At 43.7% G+C, this 19,726-nt stretch overlaps 1 protein-coding gene across 2 annotated transcripts in view; it reads left to right on the plus strand.

Annotated features, from left to right (window-relative positions):
- ATG16L2 (autophagy related 16 like 2) overlaps nt 1-19,726 on the plus strand; it is a 288,242-nt gene that overhangs the window by 41,809 nt on the left and 226,707 nt on the right. For both annotated transcript variants that reach the window (XM_069203791.1, XM_069203793.1), the window contains exons 2-3: nt 16,558-16,633; nt 18,961-19,072. In XM_069203791.1, coding sequence (XP_069059892.1) covers nt 16,558-16,633; nt 18,961-19,072 — 188 coding nt within the window. The remainder of the gene's footprint in view (nt 1-16,557; nt 16,634-18,960; nt 19,073-19,726) is intronic.

Genomic DNA, 19,726 nt, shown 5'->3' on the forward strand with positions numbered 1-19,726 from the left:
ACCCTAAAAATTGATAGATGTGAGCAGTGCAAGGACACCAATCAGCCAAACAGCTAAAAGCTGTTCGGTAGGTGACACCTAAACAAACAAGCATTTGCAATGGAATAGGTCTTGCATTTTCTTGAGTTAGAGGTATTGGCACTGTAAATTCATAACTGGACTTTTCTTGCCACATAAATTGGTCAACCCTGCCTCATAATTTTGTATTTTCCTGCTATATTATTCCAGTGTCCCAGCATTTAACTAAAGCACTTCCATTTACCTATCTCCTCTATCTTAAAACATATACAATTATCATATAAACCTTAATCAGAAATACAATTTTGGCATTAGAGTGTAATGCTCAAAACACCATAACAAAAATATCATTTGGGACGGATTATAGGATGAAAGGAAAGAGGGAGTCGTTATCAAAGATGGAGAGGATAAGTAACGTAGTAACGGTGACATGGGCCCTGGATTAAGAAAGGAAAATGGTTGACTAGAATTTCAGGGGGAAAATACAGCAATAATTCGAGTTGAGTGAGGTCCGTAGGTTTCTGGGCCCCGGTGCTACTGCACCTGTTCCTCCATTGGTAATTAGACCTGAGGAGAGAAAGGGGATGGAGCAGAAAAAGAGAAACAAAAGGAATACAACAGACAAAAGGAAGAAAGAGAAGGGGTCGCAAAGAAATGAAAGAAAGAAGGGAAAGAAAGAATGAGAAAATGAAAACACAATTAAGAGAAGAAATAGAGCAAACGTGTGAGACAAAAGAAACAAGCATTTGCAATGCAATGGGTCTCGCGTTTACTCAAGTTAGAGCTATTAGCATTGTTAATTCCTAAATAGACTTTTTTTGCCACATAAATTGAAAATGAAAAGTTAAACAGTTGACATAAGCAAGATGATTCAAAGTGCCACAGCCATGAGCATGAGTGCGAAGGAGAGACACAAAAGGAAAAAGAAGTTCGCTTACTTCAAAGGTATCAGCGAAAGTGCAGTTATCCAAGGTCAATGGGCAAGGCGGCAACAAAACTACCCCAAGGAGGGACGAACATAAAGTTTTTACCAATGATAACAAAGGATTTTTGAAAAGGCAAGCCTGTGAACGAGTGATAGTGATGGGCATATGATGGGAGTGGTTAAAAGCCCATAGATAGATAACAACAGGCCAAAGCGCTTGCACGCTCGACCTAAAAAGGGAAGGAAGCTAGCGACTGAAAGACAAAGAAGAAAAAATAATGAAAGAAGTGTGGAAAGAGAAAAATGAACATTAGAGAAATAAAGAGAGATGGTGAGAGAAACAAGCAGCGAAAGAACCAGGGCATGTATGTACTGACACCATTCCCACAGACACAGAATGGGAAAACCAGTTTGACACTTCGGGTCCCGACAAGTAACTTGTGGCTTCCACATACAGACAGGAAAAAGAGGGATATATAGTAAAACATGAATTGGCAGATGAAGATATGAAAAACACCAGAAAAAAGGAAGGAAGAAAGATCTAAAAAAAAAAAAAGTGAAAGGAGGCATACCGAGTTAAAGGAAAGAGCAAATAAAAAAGACAAAGAATGAAGGGAAGAGAAAAATAGTGAAAGAATGAATGCTTGATGAAGAAAAAGAGAGGAACGAAGCAAGGAAAGAAATAACCAAGTTTTTGCGAGTTGGAAAGAGGAGGACGAAAGAGGCAGATGGAAATAAAAAAAGGGAGAGGAGTAGAAATAAACAGTTGAAAGAAAGAGCAAAACTGTTAGCGTGTGGATTTTGAGATCTGGAAAGAGAAAAGTGGGGGAGAAAGAAAACATTGAGAGTAAAGGGAAGAGCAGAGTGAGACAGGTGAAACAGACCCTATCACATAAAGATGGCAGCTAACAATATATTTAATTGGCTCCCCACGTCCTCAAACAAAAGCCAGGGTATGGAAGAGCAGGAGGCCCTGCAGAACAGCAGGATGTGCATAAATAGAGTTGTATGTGAACCCCAATACAGCAATATTGGGGCACTTTAGATCAGTATTGGGGGTATAGGCAGACCTGTGTCACGGCCCATTGCTGAAATAACAGAAAGGCAGTGGGTGAGGAATGAGAAACGGAGCGCCGTGTAATTCTTGGTACTGGAATAATGGGGTGTTGCAGGTTAGGGTTGAGGTGCACTGACAGAGTTGTACGTGGGGTGCAGTACTGGAATAGTAACGGGCACACAAGGTGAGAAGTGAGATATGTTAATGGCGCTATGTATGGCACCTAGTATTGGCGTGCCAGTGTTGCCGAGTGTTAGCCTGGAGGTGCCCTAGTGAAGCTGCGAGAGGAGCCCAGCATTGGAGTGGCATTGCCTCTGAACCACAGTAGCGAGGAGTCCTGAAGGGTGTGTGTGTGAGCCTTACTACTGAGAAGAAATGTGCACTGAATGTTAGAATTGATGGATTCTGGCAGAGCTGTGGTGGTTCCCATCAACGGTGGCTTTGGATGTTAGACTTGAAGTGCACTGGCTGAGCTGTGTTTTGCTCTTTTGGGTCCAGTATTGGCTTGGCAGCGGGACTAATTATTAGAATTGATCTGCTATAATGGAACTGTATGTGAGCGGGTCCCAGTATAAAAAATGAAGTGACCTAGCCGGAGTAGAAGTGAGGTGCACTGATGGAGCTGCGCCCGAAGTCCCAGTACTGAAACAGCAGTGTACTGACTGTAAGAACTGAGGTGCTCTGGCAGACAGCGTGTGTGTCGGGTTCTGGCATGGGCAAGGCTGAGGGGCTTGGACTGTGTGAACTGAGGTGCACTGATGGAGCTGCGCTCGAGGTCCCATTACTGGATCAGCAGAGTGTACTGACTGCAAGAATGGAGGTGCTCCGGCAGACAGCGTGTGTGGGGTTCCTGGCACTGGCACGGCTGAAGGCTTGGAGTGTGTGAACTGAGGTGCACTGATGGAGCTGCGCTCGAGGTCCCATTACTGGAGCAGCAGAGTGTACTGACTGCGAGAATGGAGGTGCTCTGGCAGACAGCGTGTGTGGGGTTCCTGGCACGGCTGACGGCTTGGAGTGTGTGAACTGAGGTTCACTGATGGAGCTGCACTCGAGGTCCCAGTACTGGAGCAGCAGAGTGTACTGACTGCGAGAATGGAGGTGCTCCGGCAGACAGCGTGTGTGGGGTTCCTGGCACGGCTGACGGCTTGGAGTGTGTGAACTGAGGTTCACTGATGGAGCTGCACTCGAGGTCCCAGTACTGGAGAAGCAGAGTTTACTGACTGGAAGAACTTAGGTGCTCTGGCAGACAGCGATTTCCTTGCCATGGGACAGCTTTCAAGCTGGCTGTGCCCTCAGCATCCATATAGGAAAGTTGTCTAGAAGTTTGGTCAAATACGAGTAGTGGACTGTTTATTGATAAGTATGTCTGAAACATGCACCTCAACCTTTGTCCAGCTACAATTTACGCGATGCTTTTTAGATGGATGAGCTCCATTTAGAGCAGAGTTTCTCGAGTCAAAAAAGTGAGATCAGATGGCAGTCTGCAAGAGCCTGCGGTGGGGTTGATTATGGGAACATATTTAACGATTATAAACCATGGCTAAATATTTATCTAATGGACATGTCATGACTAAACATATCAGTAAATTATGAATCGGGTCTAAACGTGTCTCCTGATTATCTCAAGATTAAACATATCTAGGCTATAAATCATGACTAATCATATCCATAGATTATGTTGTGACCAAACATATATGGACATTGTAAATCATGACTAAACATATCTAGCGATCATGTCATGTGTAAACATATCTATAGATTATAAGTAATGACTAAACATATCTAGCGATTATAAATCATGGCTAAACATACAGCTAGATTATCATCATGACTAGATATATCTATAGGGTATGAACCAGGACCAAACATATCTACAGATTATTAATCATGACTAAATATATCTATAGATTATAAATCATGAGTAAGCGTATCTGTAAATTATAAATTATGCCTAAACATATCAAGAGATTATAAGGCACAGCTAAACATTCTACCAATTACAAGCCGTGGATCAATAAGCAATGTTGAAAGTGGAGGTTGCAGGCTCACAATACCACCGAATTTGAGCTAACAAAGTAAAATGTAGTCACCTTAATGAAAAGTTTGAGGAATCGCTCTCTAGGTTCTGACTTTCTCCGTAACACTGGGCATCGCTAAGTGTGAAGTGAGATGTGCTTGAATTGACTCAAATTCTTTAATAAAGAGGCTTTTTTTTTTTTTTTTTAACTGTTTTTACTGATTTTTTTTTTAATACCAAAAAGTAAAAGAAAATCCAACAGTGACATTTAACACTCGCATTCTATATCATTAAGCATTATGTCAGCAAGAGTACATAGAGGCATCACAGCAATGTTCATCACCTCCCAATCCGGATTTCGCAAGAACCACAGCACGGAGACCGCACTCATTGCTGCCACAGATGACATCAGGACCATGCTTGACAAAGGTGAAACCGCAGCGCTCATCCTCCTGGACCTTTCCGCAGGTTTCGACACCGTCTGTCACCACACCCTTTGAACACGCGTCCACAACACCGGGATCCGCGGCAAGGTCCTCGACTGGATCTCCTCTTTCCTCTCCGGCAGAACCCAGAGAGTCCGCCTTCCGCCCTACCTGTCCGAATCCTCTAAAACCATCTGTGTCGTCCCACAGGGATCCTCCCTCAGCCCAACACTTTTCAACGTTTACATGGCTCCCCTCGCCAACATCGTACGATCCCACCACATCAACTTAGTATCCTACGCAGACGACACCCAGCTGATCATCTCCCTCACGAAAGACCCTACAACAGCAAGAAACAACCTCCACAAGGGACTTCACGACATCGCCAACTGGATGGAGTCAAGCCGCCTCAAGCTAAACACAGACAAAACAGAGGTCCTCACCCTCGGCAGCAACCCCTTCGCCTGGAACGACTCCTGGTGGCCTACCTCCCTCTGAGCCGCCCCCACCCCTACCACCCGAGTACGGAACCTGGGCATCTTCCTCGACTCAGCACTCAGCATGACTCAGCAGGTCAACGCAGTCTACTCTTCCTGTTACAACGCCCTCCGCATGCTCCGCAAGATCTTCAGGTGGATTCCCGTTGAAACCAGAAAAACAGTCACCCACGCCCTAGTCAGCAGCCGACTGGACTTCGGCAACGCACTCTATGCAGGAACCACGGCCAAACTACAAAAGAAAATGCAACATATCCAAAACGCCTCCGCCCGACTCATCCTTGATGTCCCACGCCGCAACCACATCTCTGCCCACCTCAGAGAACTACACTGGCTACCCGAATCGAAGAGGATTACCTTCAAACTACTCACCCACGCACACAAAGCCCTCCACAACACAGGGCCGGCCTACCTCAACAACAGACTCACCTTCCACCCCCCCCGTCCGCCAGCTCCGCTCCGCTCCGCTCTGCCAGCCTCGCCCTCGCCTCCGTCCCCTGCATTCACCGCACCCCCACCGGAGGAAGATCCTTCTCTCACCTCACCGCCAAGACCTGGAACTCCCTACCGCTCCAACTACAACTACGCCAGACCCAAGACCTCCTGACCTTCAGAAAACGCCTCAAGACATGGCTATTCGACCAGTTTGTCAATGGGGCAAAGTCAGCAGGGGCCACAGGATAAGAGGGAATAAATGACCTGAACATAGCATGTATCCATCAAAGGATGAAAAGATCCATTGGAGTGGCTGTGTGAAATCTAGGATCCCCAGTATGCACTAGGGCATGCCCGTTAGGGAAAAAGTCACCAATCGTAGTGATATTAAATTTTAGGAGAGTGCGTTGGACCACTCGCTCCTGGGTAGACGGAATCCAAGGATTATTGAGCAACGGGAGTGCAGGAGAGTATAAAAGACCCATCCCCAGTAGTCTATTAAGCTTCTGCAAAGCCCAGTATGTAGTGGAAAGCGGTTGTATGTCACCAGGGTCCCGCTTGATGCCTTGGGGGAGGAGGGAGGACAGGGGAATGGGATCAGCATGATCCCTCTCAGGCAGATTGTGAGCCACCCTGGCATCCACATGAAACCAGTGTGCAGCAAATTGGGCTTGAGCAGCAAGATAGTAAATTTGAAAATTGGGTGCTCCATACCCTTCAGTCATACGGCAGAACCAGGGTCACCTACCTAATCCATGGCCGCTGTCCAGCCCAAAACAGGCGGGTTAGCAAACCCCCATGCTGGGCGAAGAAGGCGTTGGTTAGCGGGATTGGAATATTTTTTAAAAGGTATAAAAACTGAGGGAGTACAATTATTTTGATAATGGCCACTTGCCCAGCCAGAGAGAGAGAGAGATAGCCTTATCCATCTCTCGACCTGTGTAGTTAACTTCTCAATTGCCGGCCCATAGTTCAGAGGGACCACCTGATCCCTGTTCCTATGTATAAGACCCAAGTACTTAGCCGGGTCCTCGCACCACTTGAGTGGATAGTTGCTGCATTCCACAGAAGTGGCAGGGGTCGGCGGAAATAGCTCAGATTTCGTCCAGCCCTGAAAAGTCACCCACACGCATAATTTCAGAAATGAGGGGGTGGAGGTTGGAAATTGGGTGGCGAACGAATAACAAGATGTCGAAGAGAAGCAGGGCTCCAAAACTGGAGAGGGTCCAAAGTACTATTCTCCTGTGTAAATGCCTAATTCAGAAGATTGGGGACTCGACCAGAGGACAGGGACCCAAACGTCCTCTAAAATAGAGTATACCATCAAAAAGAGGTGAAGCCCCACTCAAGATTCTTGAAGCAATCAAATTCAAAGTTTATTGCATTATTTTTATAATCATTGTTTTGCTTCCAAACGTTCAAACGAAAAAAGTCACTTCTTATCCTTTAGTAAAAGCAACATCCAGAGTAATGGCACGAGAAGAAAGGAAGATAAGCAGCCAACACGTGTTTCGCCCCCTCTGGCATTATAAGCCGGGGCTTTCTCAAGGCTGAAAGACAAAGGAAAAACCTATTGATAGTATTGGTGAAGAAAGATATCGATAGAAATCCAAAGGTCACCGAAATGTGAACAAGAAAGCAGAATATTCTACTAAAAGAGTCATCAATGTTGTGCGATAGATGACACCGATACAGAAACGCTGGTCATATGCGAGTAATTTCATGACCACTAGGATAGTTGGTAAAATACAGAGAGATAAGATATCTGGTACCTAAATCCCAAAGAGAAGAAGGAAAAGGAAAAGGAAATAAGCCAGTGCTGAAAACATTATACACTTAAGGCTAATTAATAAGGCACTTAATAAGAAAGGTAATTAGATTAAATAAGATGTATCATAAAGATGAACATACATTGATAATATGAATCAATTTCATTATATGACAACTATGTGACAGTTATTAGAGCATTTCTAGTTTGTCGTAGTACTCATATTAGTAGTCATAATGTGATTAATTAAACACACAAATTATATTTAAATTTAAGCCATCAGGGCTCATCTACGATATTTATAAAGTTCATTGGTCACAGGTACTAACTTCCTAACAGTGATCTGAGTTATATTTGTTAACTAAAAGGATATGCTAGGACAAAAAGACAGAGTCTCCGTGTGTAACAGAGACCGCTCCTTACCTTAAAGTTCTATTATTGTCGGAAATGCCGACTCTCATGGGCAAGAGGCCATACGGAGCCGGGTCAGGCGCGTTAGAGGTCGCGCTCCCAATGAACAAACCTTTATCGACTAGGAAATTCCAAGCGTCGTTCTGTTTCAGAATAGAAACAGACAACGGACTATTATCATTATGAACATTAGGAGAGAAAAGGGAAGACGGTGGCCGCCATTTTGTCACGGTGCATACAGTAAAAAAAACAGTCGTAAAAACTACTTATTGTGAACACGGAAAACATACACATCGTTACTATATCATGTTTTATAGCAGGCACGCCACCTGTTGTTGCATAAACATAAAGAAAAAGGGGCAAAGTTAAAAAGTAAAAATGAAAAAAGAGAATGTAAGACAGAATAGAGAGGGAAGTCAGACTAGAAACAAATTCCCCACTTACATGAAACATGATATTTTACTGCAGGGAAATACTTGTCCTGGGTTAAATCCCTAGTAGCGTCTTGCCGTTCTAGTCCAGTGGACAAGTTTTTCCTTGAAGTATAATATTGTATTCTCTAAATCGACTGTGTATTCTGATCAGCTAATATGCCGTCTTGGAAAATTAGAAAATTGACATATCCTTGTGACACCTGATAGCCTTGAAAAAGCCCCCTAGGTAGCTATACCCTAGGAGGCAAAACATGTGTCCGGTCTTGTTCAAGTGTGCATTAATAATTATCTTCTGGATTTATCACTCTGATTCAGCGTATCAATCTTAAAACCTAAACTGACACATGATACAAGCTTGGAACTCACATATTGGATCTATAGTGGGTTTTTCAATCTTTTGTAGTCTCATGCTTTTGTAACCTACTGCATTATTCTTTTTGTACAGGTTACAGTGTACATTGGTGTGACTCTGGAGTCGGTGGACCCTAGGGAATTGGATTTGCGTCCTCTGCCGACCTTTCTCATTGGCATATAATGATGTCACTAAAGTGAAAACAGTAAAACACACTGACTATCCCTCACATGTTAACACCTATCTCATAAGGCCTACACCAGGTTACCACGTACTCTGCATGGTCCCATCTGTGCCAGGTCTTGGGCTGCGCACACCAGGAATCCTCCCTGGCAGCCCTTACATAGGTGCACACGTGACCACATGTAACCAGCCCTGGGCCTCCTACCCATGCTGCGTCACAGCAGCCTTTGCTTAACCAGGCAGCACCGGTTTAAGTTTACTGTGGGTGACCCCTGAACTATGAGGCTCCCTCATAGTAAAAGGTAAAAAACCAGGTGATCCAAAAGCGAAAAATCAGGGTGGACCAAATAGTCAGAACCGTCCTCTCACAAGGCAGACCTGTTGGCTTTCCCAGTGCTTGTTTTTCCGTTATTTTGTCATTGGGGATGCTCGTCAGTCAGTCACACTATTAATTAAAAAAATCATTCTAAAGCCTGTGTCTTTGGCGTTTCACCATTGGCATTTAAATCACCTAAGTTACCTGTCCTTGTAAAATATGGTAAATGGGTTTACAGTTGTTCGTATACGCACTCTTAGGTTCACATTGGGTGCGTCTTCCTCATATTTGCATAGAATCTTCTAACTTGCCTGACCAGCGTCTAAATCATTCTCCAGTGTAAAGTAGAGGAACATTACATTTATACACATACCCGTACTCTCACTTTTTTGCCCGTTCATGAGTAACACAACTTGGCCCAGTTTAAAAAAAAAAAAAAATCATTACTTTTCTTTTTAGCCATGCATTCATAATATCCTAACCAGGGCTGCAAGTACCAAAGTGCAAAGAAAATTATTGACGTGAATGCATGAAAATTAGAAGCTTGAGTTCTCTCTAATGTATTTGACTGTGGCTAGTGTAAAGTTTTGTGGCTCTCTGCGGTATGTGATGAGGGCCTCCTGAGTCTGCCATGTCTGATTCATTGGCCTTGGGCAAAATGGGGCTCCGTTGAAGGGCGGGGCCTTCATAAGGCCTGGTTTTCCCTCTTGCGCGACAGGGGTCTGCATTTTCCTTGGTATTTCAGATACACACACGCGCTTTTTACTTTTTAAATCATAAGTAAGCTATGCCTATTTAAATTACTTTTTCTGCTACACATTGGATAAGCTTACACCTGGAAATTGCCTTTGCAAATTTAGCCCCGCAACATTTTATTTTACCATGCGAAACATTTGTTAATCACTGAAATACTGAAAGTTGTAAGGGGCCTCTCTCTAGCCTTTTAGCAGATCTGTCCCCGGCACTTCCTCACTGGTCCTCACAAGATTAGATCCGTGCAACATTTCTGCATTCTATTTGCTGACTGATGTGTTGGTTTGAGTTCAGCTCAGCTCAAGTTTGGCAGAATTGTGCGGATGTGCGGTGAGGCTGCTCTGCCACAGAAGCCCGGTGGCTCTAGCAACAGCAATGCGAGACTTCTGCAGTGTTGCTGTGAAAAGGGAGTGGTGGCACATATTTGAAACGTCTCAGGACATGCCATGTCCAAAGGAAGAGTGTAGTGGGCTGTGTCAAAGGCTTTTAGGGCCAGATGTGAGCCGGATATGATCGAAAAATTGCAACCAATGTTTTTGCAACCAGTAAATATTTTTAAGAAGCGACATGCATACTAGTAGGTTGTTCCTTAAAAATCCAAATCATAATGGCTCACATTCCGGCCTACCTCATAAATATTAACGAAGCAGGTCGCAAATGATGACTCACTATGATCAGAGGCCATCACAGGACTGGTGTCCTTATGGGGTCACCATGTATGTGCTTGATTGCCTTTTAGTGAAGAAAGCTTTTTATTTTATTATTATTTTACTTTTATTTTTATTTTTTAGGTCGATAACAAGCCCTATTGTAAGTATTGTGGCCACACCCACTACACGCCCATCACTTTCACGCGTTCATGGGCTTGCCTTGTGTGGTAGAGTGTAATGATAGAATGCAGCATTAGAATGTGAGGGATCTCATCTCTCTCTGGCACTGATGTCATATCTGACATCGGAGTAGAGTGTGAGAGAGAAGGGATTCCGAGGAAGCTGTTGGAGCTGACTGTTGTCTTGACCAGATCTGTATGTGGCTAAGATACTCCTATTAAAGAACCTACATTTTGTACCATCAAGATTCATCTTTATTACACCTTTCAAAAATCCTTTGTTCTCATTGCTAAATGCTTTACTTTGGTCCATCCTTGGGGCGGTTTTGTTACCGCCTTGGACATCAGCCCTGTTACATGGATAATTGCACGATTGCCGATACGTTTGACTGCGAGCAAACTTCTGTTTCCTTTTGTGTCTCCTTCACGCTCATGGTGGCCGTGGCGCTTTGAATCAGCTCGCTTACGTCAACTGTTTTACTTTTCATTTTCAATTTAAGTGGCAATAAAAGTCCAGTTAGGAATTTACAACGCTAATAGCTCTAACTAGAGCAAACGCGAGACCAATTGCATTGCAAATGCTTGTTTTTTTATTCAGCCCATTTACGTAAAGGAAACAGGACTGCCTTTAAAAAGAAAAGTTTACTTTTTTTTGTTTGAGATTTAGTCCTGTGAACCACTGCCTGCTTTTGAACAAACTTTTTATTTTTATTTTGCATTCACAGGGGGTTGGGACCCCTTCACTTTTGTGGGTGCCTTACCGCCTACTTTGATACATCGGTAAAATATCAATGTTTTGCTGTGGAATTTCAGTCACAAAACATTGATACATTAGATTCCAATTTGATGTGTGCAATGGACGCCGTACAGCATCGTTTCCAGATACTCAATCAGTATTCACTCGCAGTCATATTTAGGGAGTCAGAAAAGACTCCTGGGAATGAATTGGCATACGAAAAGGCATCGTGGCAGCTACAGACACCGAATTGGAGTGTGTGCGAAAGTTAATAGGCTCAGATAGAGGGTGCTTTTCATTCTTTGAAGTACTGTTTCAAGAGCTATATTGAGTGCTTCATTTGTGCTTGTTTTTTCGGTGCTGAGCACTGGCACTTATTTTTGAGGGCCGGGACTTACACTTCTGCCTCAAGCATTTGCTGCTAGCAAAAGACACATATGGGAAGGAGAAAAACGAAAATCAATCACAAAGGGAGAAAGCAGAAAGCTGTAAGAGTGAGCTGAAGGGGCAGGGAGTGGCTGTAAATGGATTAAAGAGGACCGAGATGGCTTCTGATTAGTCCGCCTCAGTATTCCGTGTTCGCATATTTAATTGAAGCAGCCGCATGTTTAAGAGGAGGGCTTTGGGCACCGGCACCTTTTTATTTACAAATTAAGCACTGGTATTCTAGTGGCTACTTGTCTGATGCGGAATCCCAATTTCTGTTACCTGCATCCCTACTTTTGACAAATATCATGATCACGGCCGCGTGGTTTCAGACCCCTCTTCTCACTTATCCTATGTTTGAAAATGGTAGTGCTTTCGAACGTCTAGTATGGTATTTAGCTCAGCGCTATATAAAAATATGAGATCGTTGGGAATTTGGCAGGCGTGTGTTATTGCTCTTCCTGTGAGGGGTTCCGCAGGTGGCTCAGTGAGTCAACATTTGCGTCAGGCAAATAAATGCAGTGATCTGAAGGTCATGAGTTGGAGTCCTGGCACGTCAGACTCAGTATTCTATCCTCCCGAGGTCGGTAAATAAAACACCAGATGCTTGTTAATAGTAACATCTGTTACTTACAGCACACAGAAGCGGCAGGTGGGCGACCTGAAGCGCTACAAGTCTTTGTTGCAATAAGCAAGTTATTTGGTTGCATGTTGCTCTTAATTCCCGCCGTATAATTCTGCAGAATTTCATTTATACCAAATAACTGTGCGGTGGTACAGCTTGATAACCAGCATCTTGCAGGAGTAATAAAAGAGGGTGACCATGTAGTATGTTCGCTAAAGAGCTCTCTGTTGATGTGATAATGCATCTATATATGCTATTTTTTCCTTCGAGATGCACCTAGCGTCGGTGTCATTTCTGCCCCCCTTTCCATGAGTCTGCATTTGGTGTTAATCACCAGAGAGCACCCCCACAGCCCCTTTTCGTGATGTCCGTGCAGCGAAAACACCTGCATAAACATTAAGGGGGGGTTGTACAGTACGGAAAGTCGGAGAAAGCAGTGCTGTGCGCTTACTTAGGCATCACATTCCAGTACTATAAGGACTGTGGTAACGGCATGTCGAAAAAAGTCCAACTAGGTAACTATATTTTCATATTTAAGATGTTTTTTTCACAGTTTTAGAAATACAATCGTAAACCCAATGTATATTTTACAAGTGATTTAGGACATATAAAAGTGGTTGGACCAACGCATGCGGTTGCACCACGTGAGGAACATATATTCGGTATTACTTTAGAGTTGTGCTTCATTTGCAGCGGTGTTCCTTGACTTCTGTTCAGTCACTGCAAATAGGGCATTGGAAATTCTGTGATCATCCGAGAGCTGGGGAAAGATATGTTCCAGTGAGTGCACTGCGCCCTAGGAGAGCAAGATTTCATGCTGACAGATCCTACAAAATAGTGATGAGTTGAGGGAGCGAGTGCTGGTTGAAACAAAACTTGTGATTTTTTTTTTTTTTTTTTTTAGAACTGTAGGTAATTGAATTTCAGCAAGTGTTAACATTAAGTTTGGTAAGAATGAGACAAAAGCCCGCCTTGGATCGGAATGAGAGGATGATGCAACAAAGGTGTTCTGATCTTAAAAGTATTGACTCGGTGTCTCCTGCGAATTGAGGGCAGGGAAAAGATTTAACCGAGTTGTACAATCCCTCAGGAACTCCTCCGTGTGTTCTGGTAGCGCATTCTTAATATTTTTTTTTTTTTTTTTTACTGACCACATAATTAAAAATTGGGGTTCAGCCAGGATTCAGCATTATATTTAAGATCCAAATTTAACTCAAAGGGAAGGTTGTGGTGGCATTTAACCGGTCTGGAAGTGCCTTTAATGTGTACTGATTGGATCGGAATTGCTTAGGCAGAATCTTGCACAAGTTCATATTTCTTGAGAAGGAACAAATTGTAAGGGTTTTCTGAATATTAAAGCAGATATTGCTGATGGTGGGACAGAGTGTTGGTAGACAAGGTCTATCTGCCTCCTGCAGCTAAACTCAGTTCTGTGTGGTTTCAAAATATGCAATCTGCAAACTTCCATGGTGGCTGGCAGGTGGCAGCCCCTGGCCTTAGAGTGTTGAGTCTAAAAGTTGGTACTGATTTGGCCCCTTGTGCACCTGCTCCATGGCAGTATCAGTCAAGTGTTGCACCCCGAGAAAAAAAAAACACCCCAGGTCACGCGCCATCAAGCACCTGTCTGAAAAAACCTATAAGTAAGATGAGGATAAAGAAAAAACTATGTAAAAAATAAGCAGTAACCACATTAACAATCAACAAAACTTTAAATGTTGGGCCTGGGATACAAGGAAAAAAAAAATGTTCAAGCCAGCAAAACTTAGTTAGAACAAAACTGAGTGGTACTTAAAAAGTAAGGCCACCTTCTTCAGAAAAGTTTATGTAAAAAAAAGTTGAAAAAAAATGAAATAATCAAATCTCTTTGATCAAATTAGTTTTCATAGTAACGTACATTCGACAGCCGCAGTTTCTACAGGTTTCCGTCTGCTTTATGTCTGTAGTGGGGTAGGAAGTGGTGCGTTCTAACACAGCTTACACCACTGACCGCCTTTGATCCAAACATAGATTTAGAAGCTGTTTTTTCTGTAGTTCTGATTTTGAGAACTGAGAAGCAATTATTGCCTATGCTGGACATTCATCAGCTGTGATACCTTCATGGAACTTCAGAGCTCTGCAAGGTTCTGAGCCCTGAGAGACTGAGGGAAGAGGAAGTTGTGCTTGTTCTACAAAGTGAGTACTTACCGCCATTGATGCTGGTAGTTCCAAAAGCCAATTATTGGACTGCTCTCTGCTCAAATAAATTACAGAGGCCCCCAGCTGGAGTATCTCAGCATCATATGGAAGGCCCAGGGACACTGCATCCCAGGCTGTCCCTGAAGCCAGCCAGGTGATGTGCGGACCTTGGAATGGAGTCCTAACTTCATGCAGGAAGCTGAAGACCGTGCAAGCTCAGTTGCAAGGCACATAAGTGGTTGTGTAAGTAGAAAGTAGAGAATGTCCTGCAGAATCCCTCAGGCAGCGCCATTCTAACTGACATATCCTTAACCAAGCAACAAGACAGAGCCTCAGTGCACCACCGGTGGCTCTGACAAGAGTGGCGCTCATCGATGTTGTCACATCCAGAGACAGTCTAATGGGAATGAGGTGGTACGTCGCTGTCCCACACTTCCACATGACAGGAACCGCATCAATTATACGTGTGTTTTAATGGTGACATTAAAACTAACAAAAGTCTTTTGGTTCACGGAGGTCCACTGCCTGATGAATCTGGGGAATGGAAAGATATTTGAAAACCATCAGGTAGCTTCATTTGGACTGGATTTTAGACCAAGCAGAAAAAGGCACTGTTGATAACTGCACTTGCCAAAGAGACACAGCACATCTCAAATAGTTTTCCTGCTCCAGTAGATGAACATGGGCACCCAATCGCCTATGTGTGCAATAAAGCTAAGCTGAGGTTGGAGACCAGATTTGTAAAGTCTGTTACCATTGCTCTGAACGACCTCAAAGTTTTTACACAACCTCAGAGACCCCGCGAGTCAGTAGATAAATTTGTAGCACACTTGAGAGAACTTGCAATTCAAATAAGAGATGAGATTTAGGACGTCTGGAAAATGCTGCTGAAGAAAGGGAAGTGCTGAAAAACGAGGTGGTCAGAGGGCAGAGAGAAAGAAATTAAACAGGATTTGGTGAGGAAAATTTCTAATCACTGGTGAGTACACAGGATGAGACTGGCGCCTACTTAGAACATTCCTGGACCAGCGAACACTATGGTTAAAGAATACCCCTCTGGAAGAAAAAGGACTCCATACTTATGACTCCATAAGGCATCCAGGGATTGGAACTGCTGAAAAAGGTTGACCTCCTGTTAGTCTGTAGGCAAAAAGCAGTGTGAACCCTGACTCCAAGAAGGCCCATCTGACTACTATGGTCTGGACCCCGTAGTGGCCCTAAATGGAGAGAGACCTCCATCCTAGAAGCCTGACCTCGGGGCACAAGGAGCGACCCAGAGGTCATTTCGTAGCAGTGGAAAAAAAAAGTGGTGTTTTTTTTTCCATCACTAAAGGACCAGGACAAAGAACTGATGCATGGCCATGCACATCTCACTCAAAACTTCTTGCTGTGCTGAAATTGGGTTCAGAGTGACCTTACAGTAAAGGTGTCCATTGCAGTAGAGACCTGCCCAGCTACAGCCTACAACGTACAGCCTTGTTCCATTAGTGGGTTTTGAGAACCAAAAATGTGACTTAAGTCCTAAGAGAAAACCTTGGACTGGGGTGTGGCTGCAAATCTATCATAGCTTATGGCTCAACCTCAGCGACTACAACATCAATCTTTATCCTGCTCAGAGCTTTTTCCACCAAAACCAACAGCTTTAGCTGGAGCTCGGCGATAACATATTTGACTGGAAAAGACTTTCACAAAATTCCTAAAACGAAACTAAGTCCCAAGGTAAAAAATATGAGTGGAGCAACCTTCTGTGTCCTTTATTCCAATCAACCGCTCTACTTTTTCAAGTGCTTTTGGCCTTAGAAACTTTATAAATGTGTCCTTATGGTTCCTCTTAATTGGTTTGCATAATAGCTTAACTTTCATTTGCGTATATTAGTGTGGAAATTTTATTGAGTCATTTTCTTGGCGTTTAAATTGTTGATACTCCTCAACCTTTGCACGCATTTCTCTAGGGATTTGCCGGCTGCTTTTCCATATCTACCAGGGGTTGTAGAGAGTGTCACTTGAGACCTATCTAGGGTCTGTTAAGCCAGTGAGGGTGTTCCCTTACCAAATTAGTAACCCACTGCCTGACGCAAATGGCCATCACCTGCAGTCTGATGGGAGGGTTTTATATTTTTGCGACTCCTTCATGTCCTATTTATTGGAACATTTGTTTGTTTTTGGTATTTTCAGATAACAAGGTATTGGAAAAGACCCGCTTGCTGAGACATATCACAGAAAGTCTTCAAATAGAACCGTCGGAATCCAGGTAATGCAGTAATTCTGACCACCATACCTTAGTTATTTATTCAGGAGCTGGAGAGGGGCTGTATATAAGTTTGCAGTTGAGGGTTTCATACTTGGAGAATTGGTGTTTGAGCCACTCGTTCAGAAACTGTCAACATAAAGACATAATAAGAAGTGCAATAATAATTCTAGAGTTGCCATTTTTGAGATATTTGATTAATTTTTAAGAGCTCAGAGAAAGAACTTAATATCCATAAAAATCAAGTTTTTGGGTCACTTAGCTCACCAACAGAATTTGTTGGCACTTTGTGCCAGTTTCTTTTATTCAAACAATATGGTTCTGTTTTTATAAAGAAACACATTCTCTAACATCACAGGACTGTTCCTAAAATAATGTAATACTACAATATGCCATTGAAATAGTCATCTTATATTTAGATAGAACTCAAAGTTGTGTAAACTCCTGCACCTGAAGCATAAATCCTTCTTCTGTTCCAAGTTGCGGATGCGGTTCCACTCCTGCGAGTGATTAACATTTCACTTGAAGTCCACTGGTAAGTCAAAATCTCAGTCCAAGGCAAACATAAAAAATGCAAAGCAGGACTTGACCCCATTCTGCAACCAAACAGACAGCACGAGAGGGCCATAATGTGAGTCATTCGCCCTCAAGGTCTCCCATTGTGGAGAGGATTCCTCGTTGATCTCTGTGCATCATGAATTTCTTGTGACACCTGCGAGTGGAAGCTTAAGGAAGCTTAAATGCAGAATTTTGATGTGCTTCGGGTTACCTCTGATTCGTATTCAAGGGCCACATGTAGCAAAGGGTTTACCCGTTCTGTGTCTATGGGAAAATGTGTTCATACATATGGCCCCAAGACCCTAAGCCCCCTGTCAGGTTACGGACAGCCGATCCATCCTCAGTGCTGTCTGACCACGTAAGAGCTTCTTTGAGCCCTGTACCTACATCGTCACAGGCTTCCATACTGTTTCCAAAGACCTGTCCCGATCGCTTCCACTTCGACACCAGTTCCGATGCCAGAAAAGGGTCTGGTTGAGACCGAAGTCGGTCATTGAAGCAGCTTCAGCACGATCACGACCAATATAACACTGCAAGGTCAGTGGGCTTGACACCTTTCTGGAGGCAGGTTTTGACTCGCCACTTGGGCCACCAACTGAAGAAAGTGCCTCATTGCAGTCGTGGTCCAGGGGACCACTGGCGTTCTGGATTTGCAGCTGCTTCTGTCAAGACAAAAGCAGATATCCTGACAGTCATTTTTGCAGCCTGGACTACCCACAAATTCGCAGTCCACGCCCCCTTTTAATGATTCTACCGCAATAGTCAGATTGAGACCTATGTTACATGGGACCTGGGTAAGGGTTCAGGCAAGAGGACTGAGTTGCACCAGAGTCCCTCTGTACCCACACTGGGTGCCACTGTTTTTGTGTGATACAGGCACTTTTTAAAATATCTCTTTATTCATTTTTTGCATAGATAAACAAATAGCATAAGAAACCCCTCGAATGTCGAGGGCATGTGAGCAAAACAGTTAGCAGTTACCACATAGGTCTTCCTGAGGTCTGGGTCAGGACAGAATTGTACTACAGCAGTCAGATTCCTGGTCATGCCTTTATGCTCAGCATCAGCAAAGCCTATCTTTACATCCTGTGGCTCAAGACCGCTCCTCCCTCCATTAACTCTGTATCACCCGTGTTTCCTTGCTCTCCCTCCTCCCTCGCTTCTTTCCAGGGACCCCATCTCTTCTAAAACTTCTGCAGGCAACATCTTGCCTGGTACGTTAGCTTTTCTGTCCACATGCACCAGTCCAGGCCTTCCTCCCATACCGTAGGCAGAGTTAGCGCCCCCCAGTATTTCAGCATATCTCTACCATCAGGGATAGGTTGCAAAATGAGAGAGCATAGCGGTCTAGGGTTTGTTGGCCCCAGATATCCAATGAGGCCCGGCGGAGCGCGAGTCCTACTCATATCTGAGAACTTCAAGTAGTTCATCACCCACACGCTTCCTGTAGGCCTGAATCTTTGGACATTCCCAATATATGTGCACCAGGGTGCTGATACCCGCACCTTTCACTGTATCATGGTCAGTAGGGCTGGGAGGGTGGGATAGGTAACTCGGTCCAGTCCAAGGGAGGAGCAGTGGAGACGGAGAGAGCCGAAGGGGACATAGGCAAGGCCTGTGGAGAAGGGAGAGAGCAGCAGAATACACCTAGAATATACATTATGTTATTTATGCATTTTGGTTGTGCCTGCACATCAATACATGCCCGCTTGGGGTACACACTGTGTTTACTGAAAGTACCAGAATCACTGTGAGCTCTTCTTCACTTGCAGACCCCCAGAAGCATCAGAGAAAACACATATCCTAGACCTCTGTGTAGGAATCCAGTCGATGGAGAAAACTCATGAAGAGCGAATTGAAAAGATACAGAGGTTTTGTGGTGAGGTAATGAAGATGTATACTGCTTTTGGATAGAAAGCTTGCTTTTTCCACAGTGGGATCATTATGAATATTTAAAGATGCCAAATATCTCTGTGTAAATAGTGTCCCTGTGCTCTTTAAATAGAGAAATAGCTCTTTCTATGTATTACATTAAAGCACCTGGCTTGAAAAGCAAGCACTCTGTAATTCTTTATAATTCTTTTTCTAGCAGAGAAAAATACAGGGGCCTGGTAGGCAGTAGCTAAATAATAGATATGCGCTGTCACTTTGCCTGTTCTGTGGGGCAAATATTTCTGAACACGTTCCTGGGCCATTTGACTTAATTTCTCTGCAGAAATTGAATTTTGAAAGTTGATTTTCACTGTCCACTGAATGTCTTAGTCACCTTCTCTCTCTCAGAACCCTTTTTGTGAAGGTAAAGCAGATAGTCTAATTATTTTCTCTATATTTCCATTGCTGGCCCTTCCCTCGATATACAAGCAAGACTCACATCCTGCAGTGTGAAACAGTTCAGGCCTGATGAACTCACAATTTATCTTGCTTAGCTAAATGGACATCATGCCATGCAATTCCTCTTCAGTATCAGAGAGGTAATTCTCATCCACTCTAAGGCTTGCTGTGTTTGGAAAATTATGACCCCCACCCTCTCAGAAAGAT

Source organism: Pleurodeles waltl, chromosome 8 (assembly GCF_031143425.1).
Source record: "Pleurodeles waltl isolate 20211129_DDA chromosome 8, aPleWal1.hap1.20221129, whole genome shotgun sequence".
NCBI lineage: Eukaryota > Metazoa > Chordata > Amphibia > Caudata > Salamandridae > Pleurodeles > Pleurodeles waltl.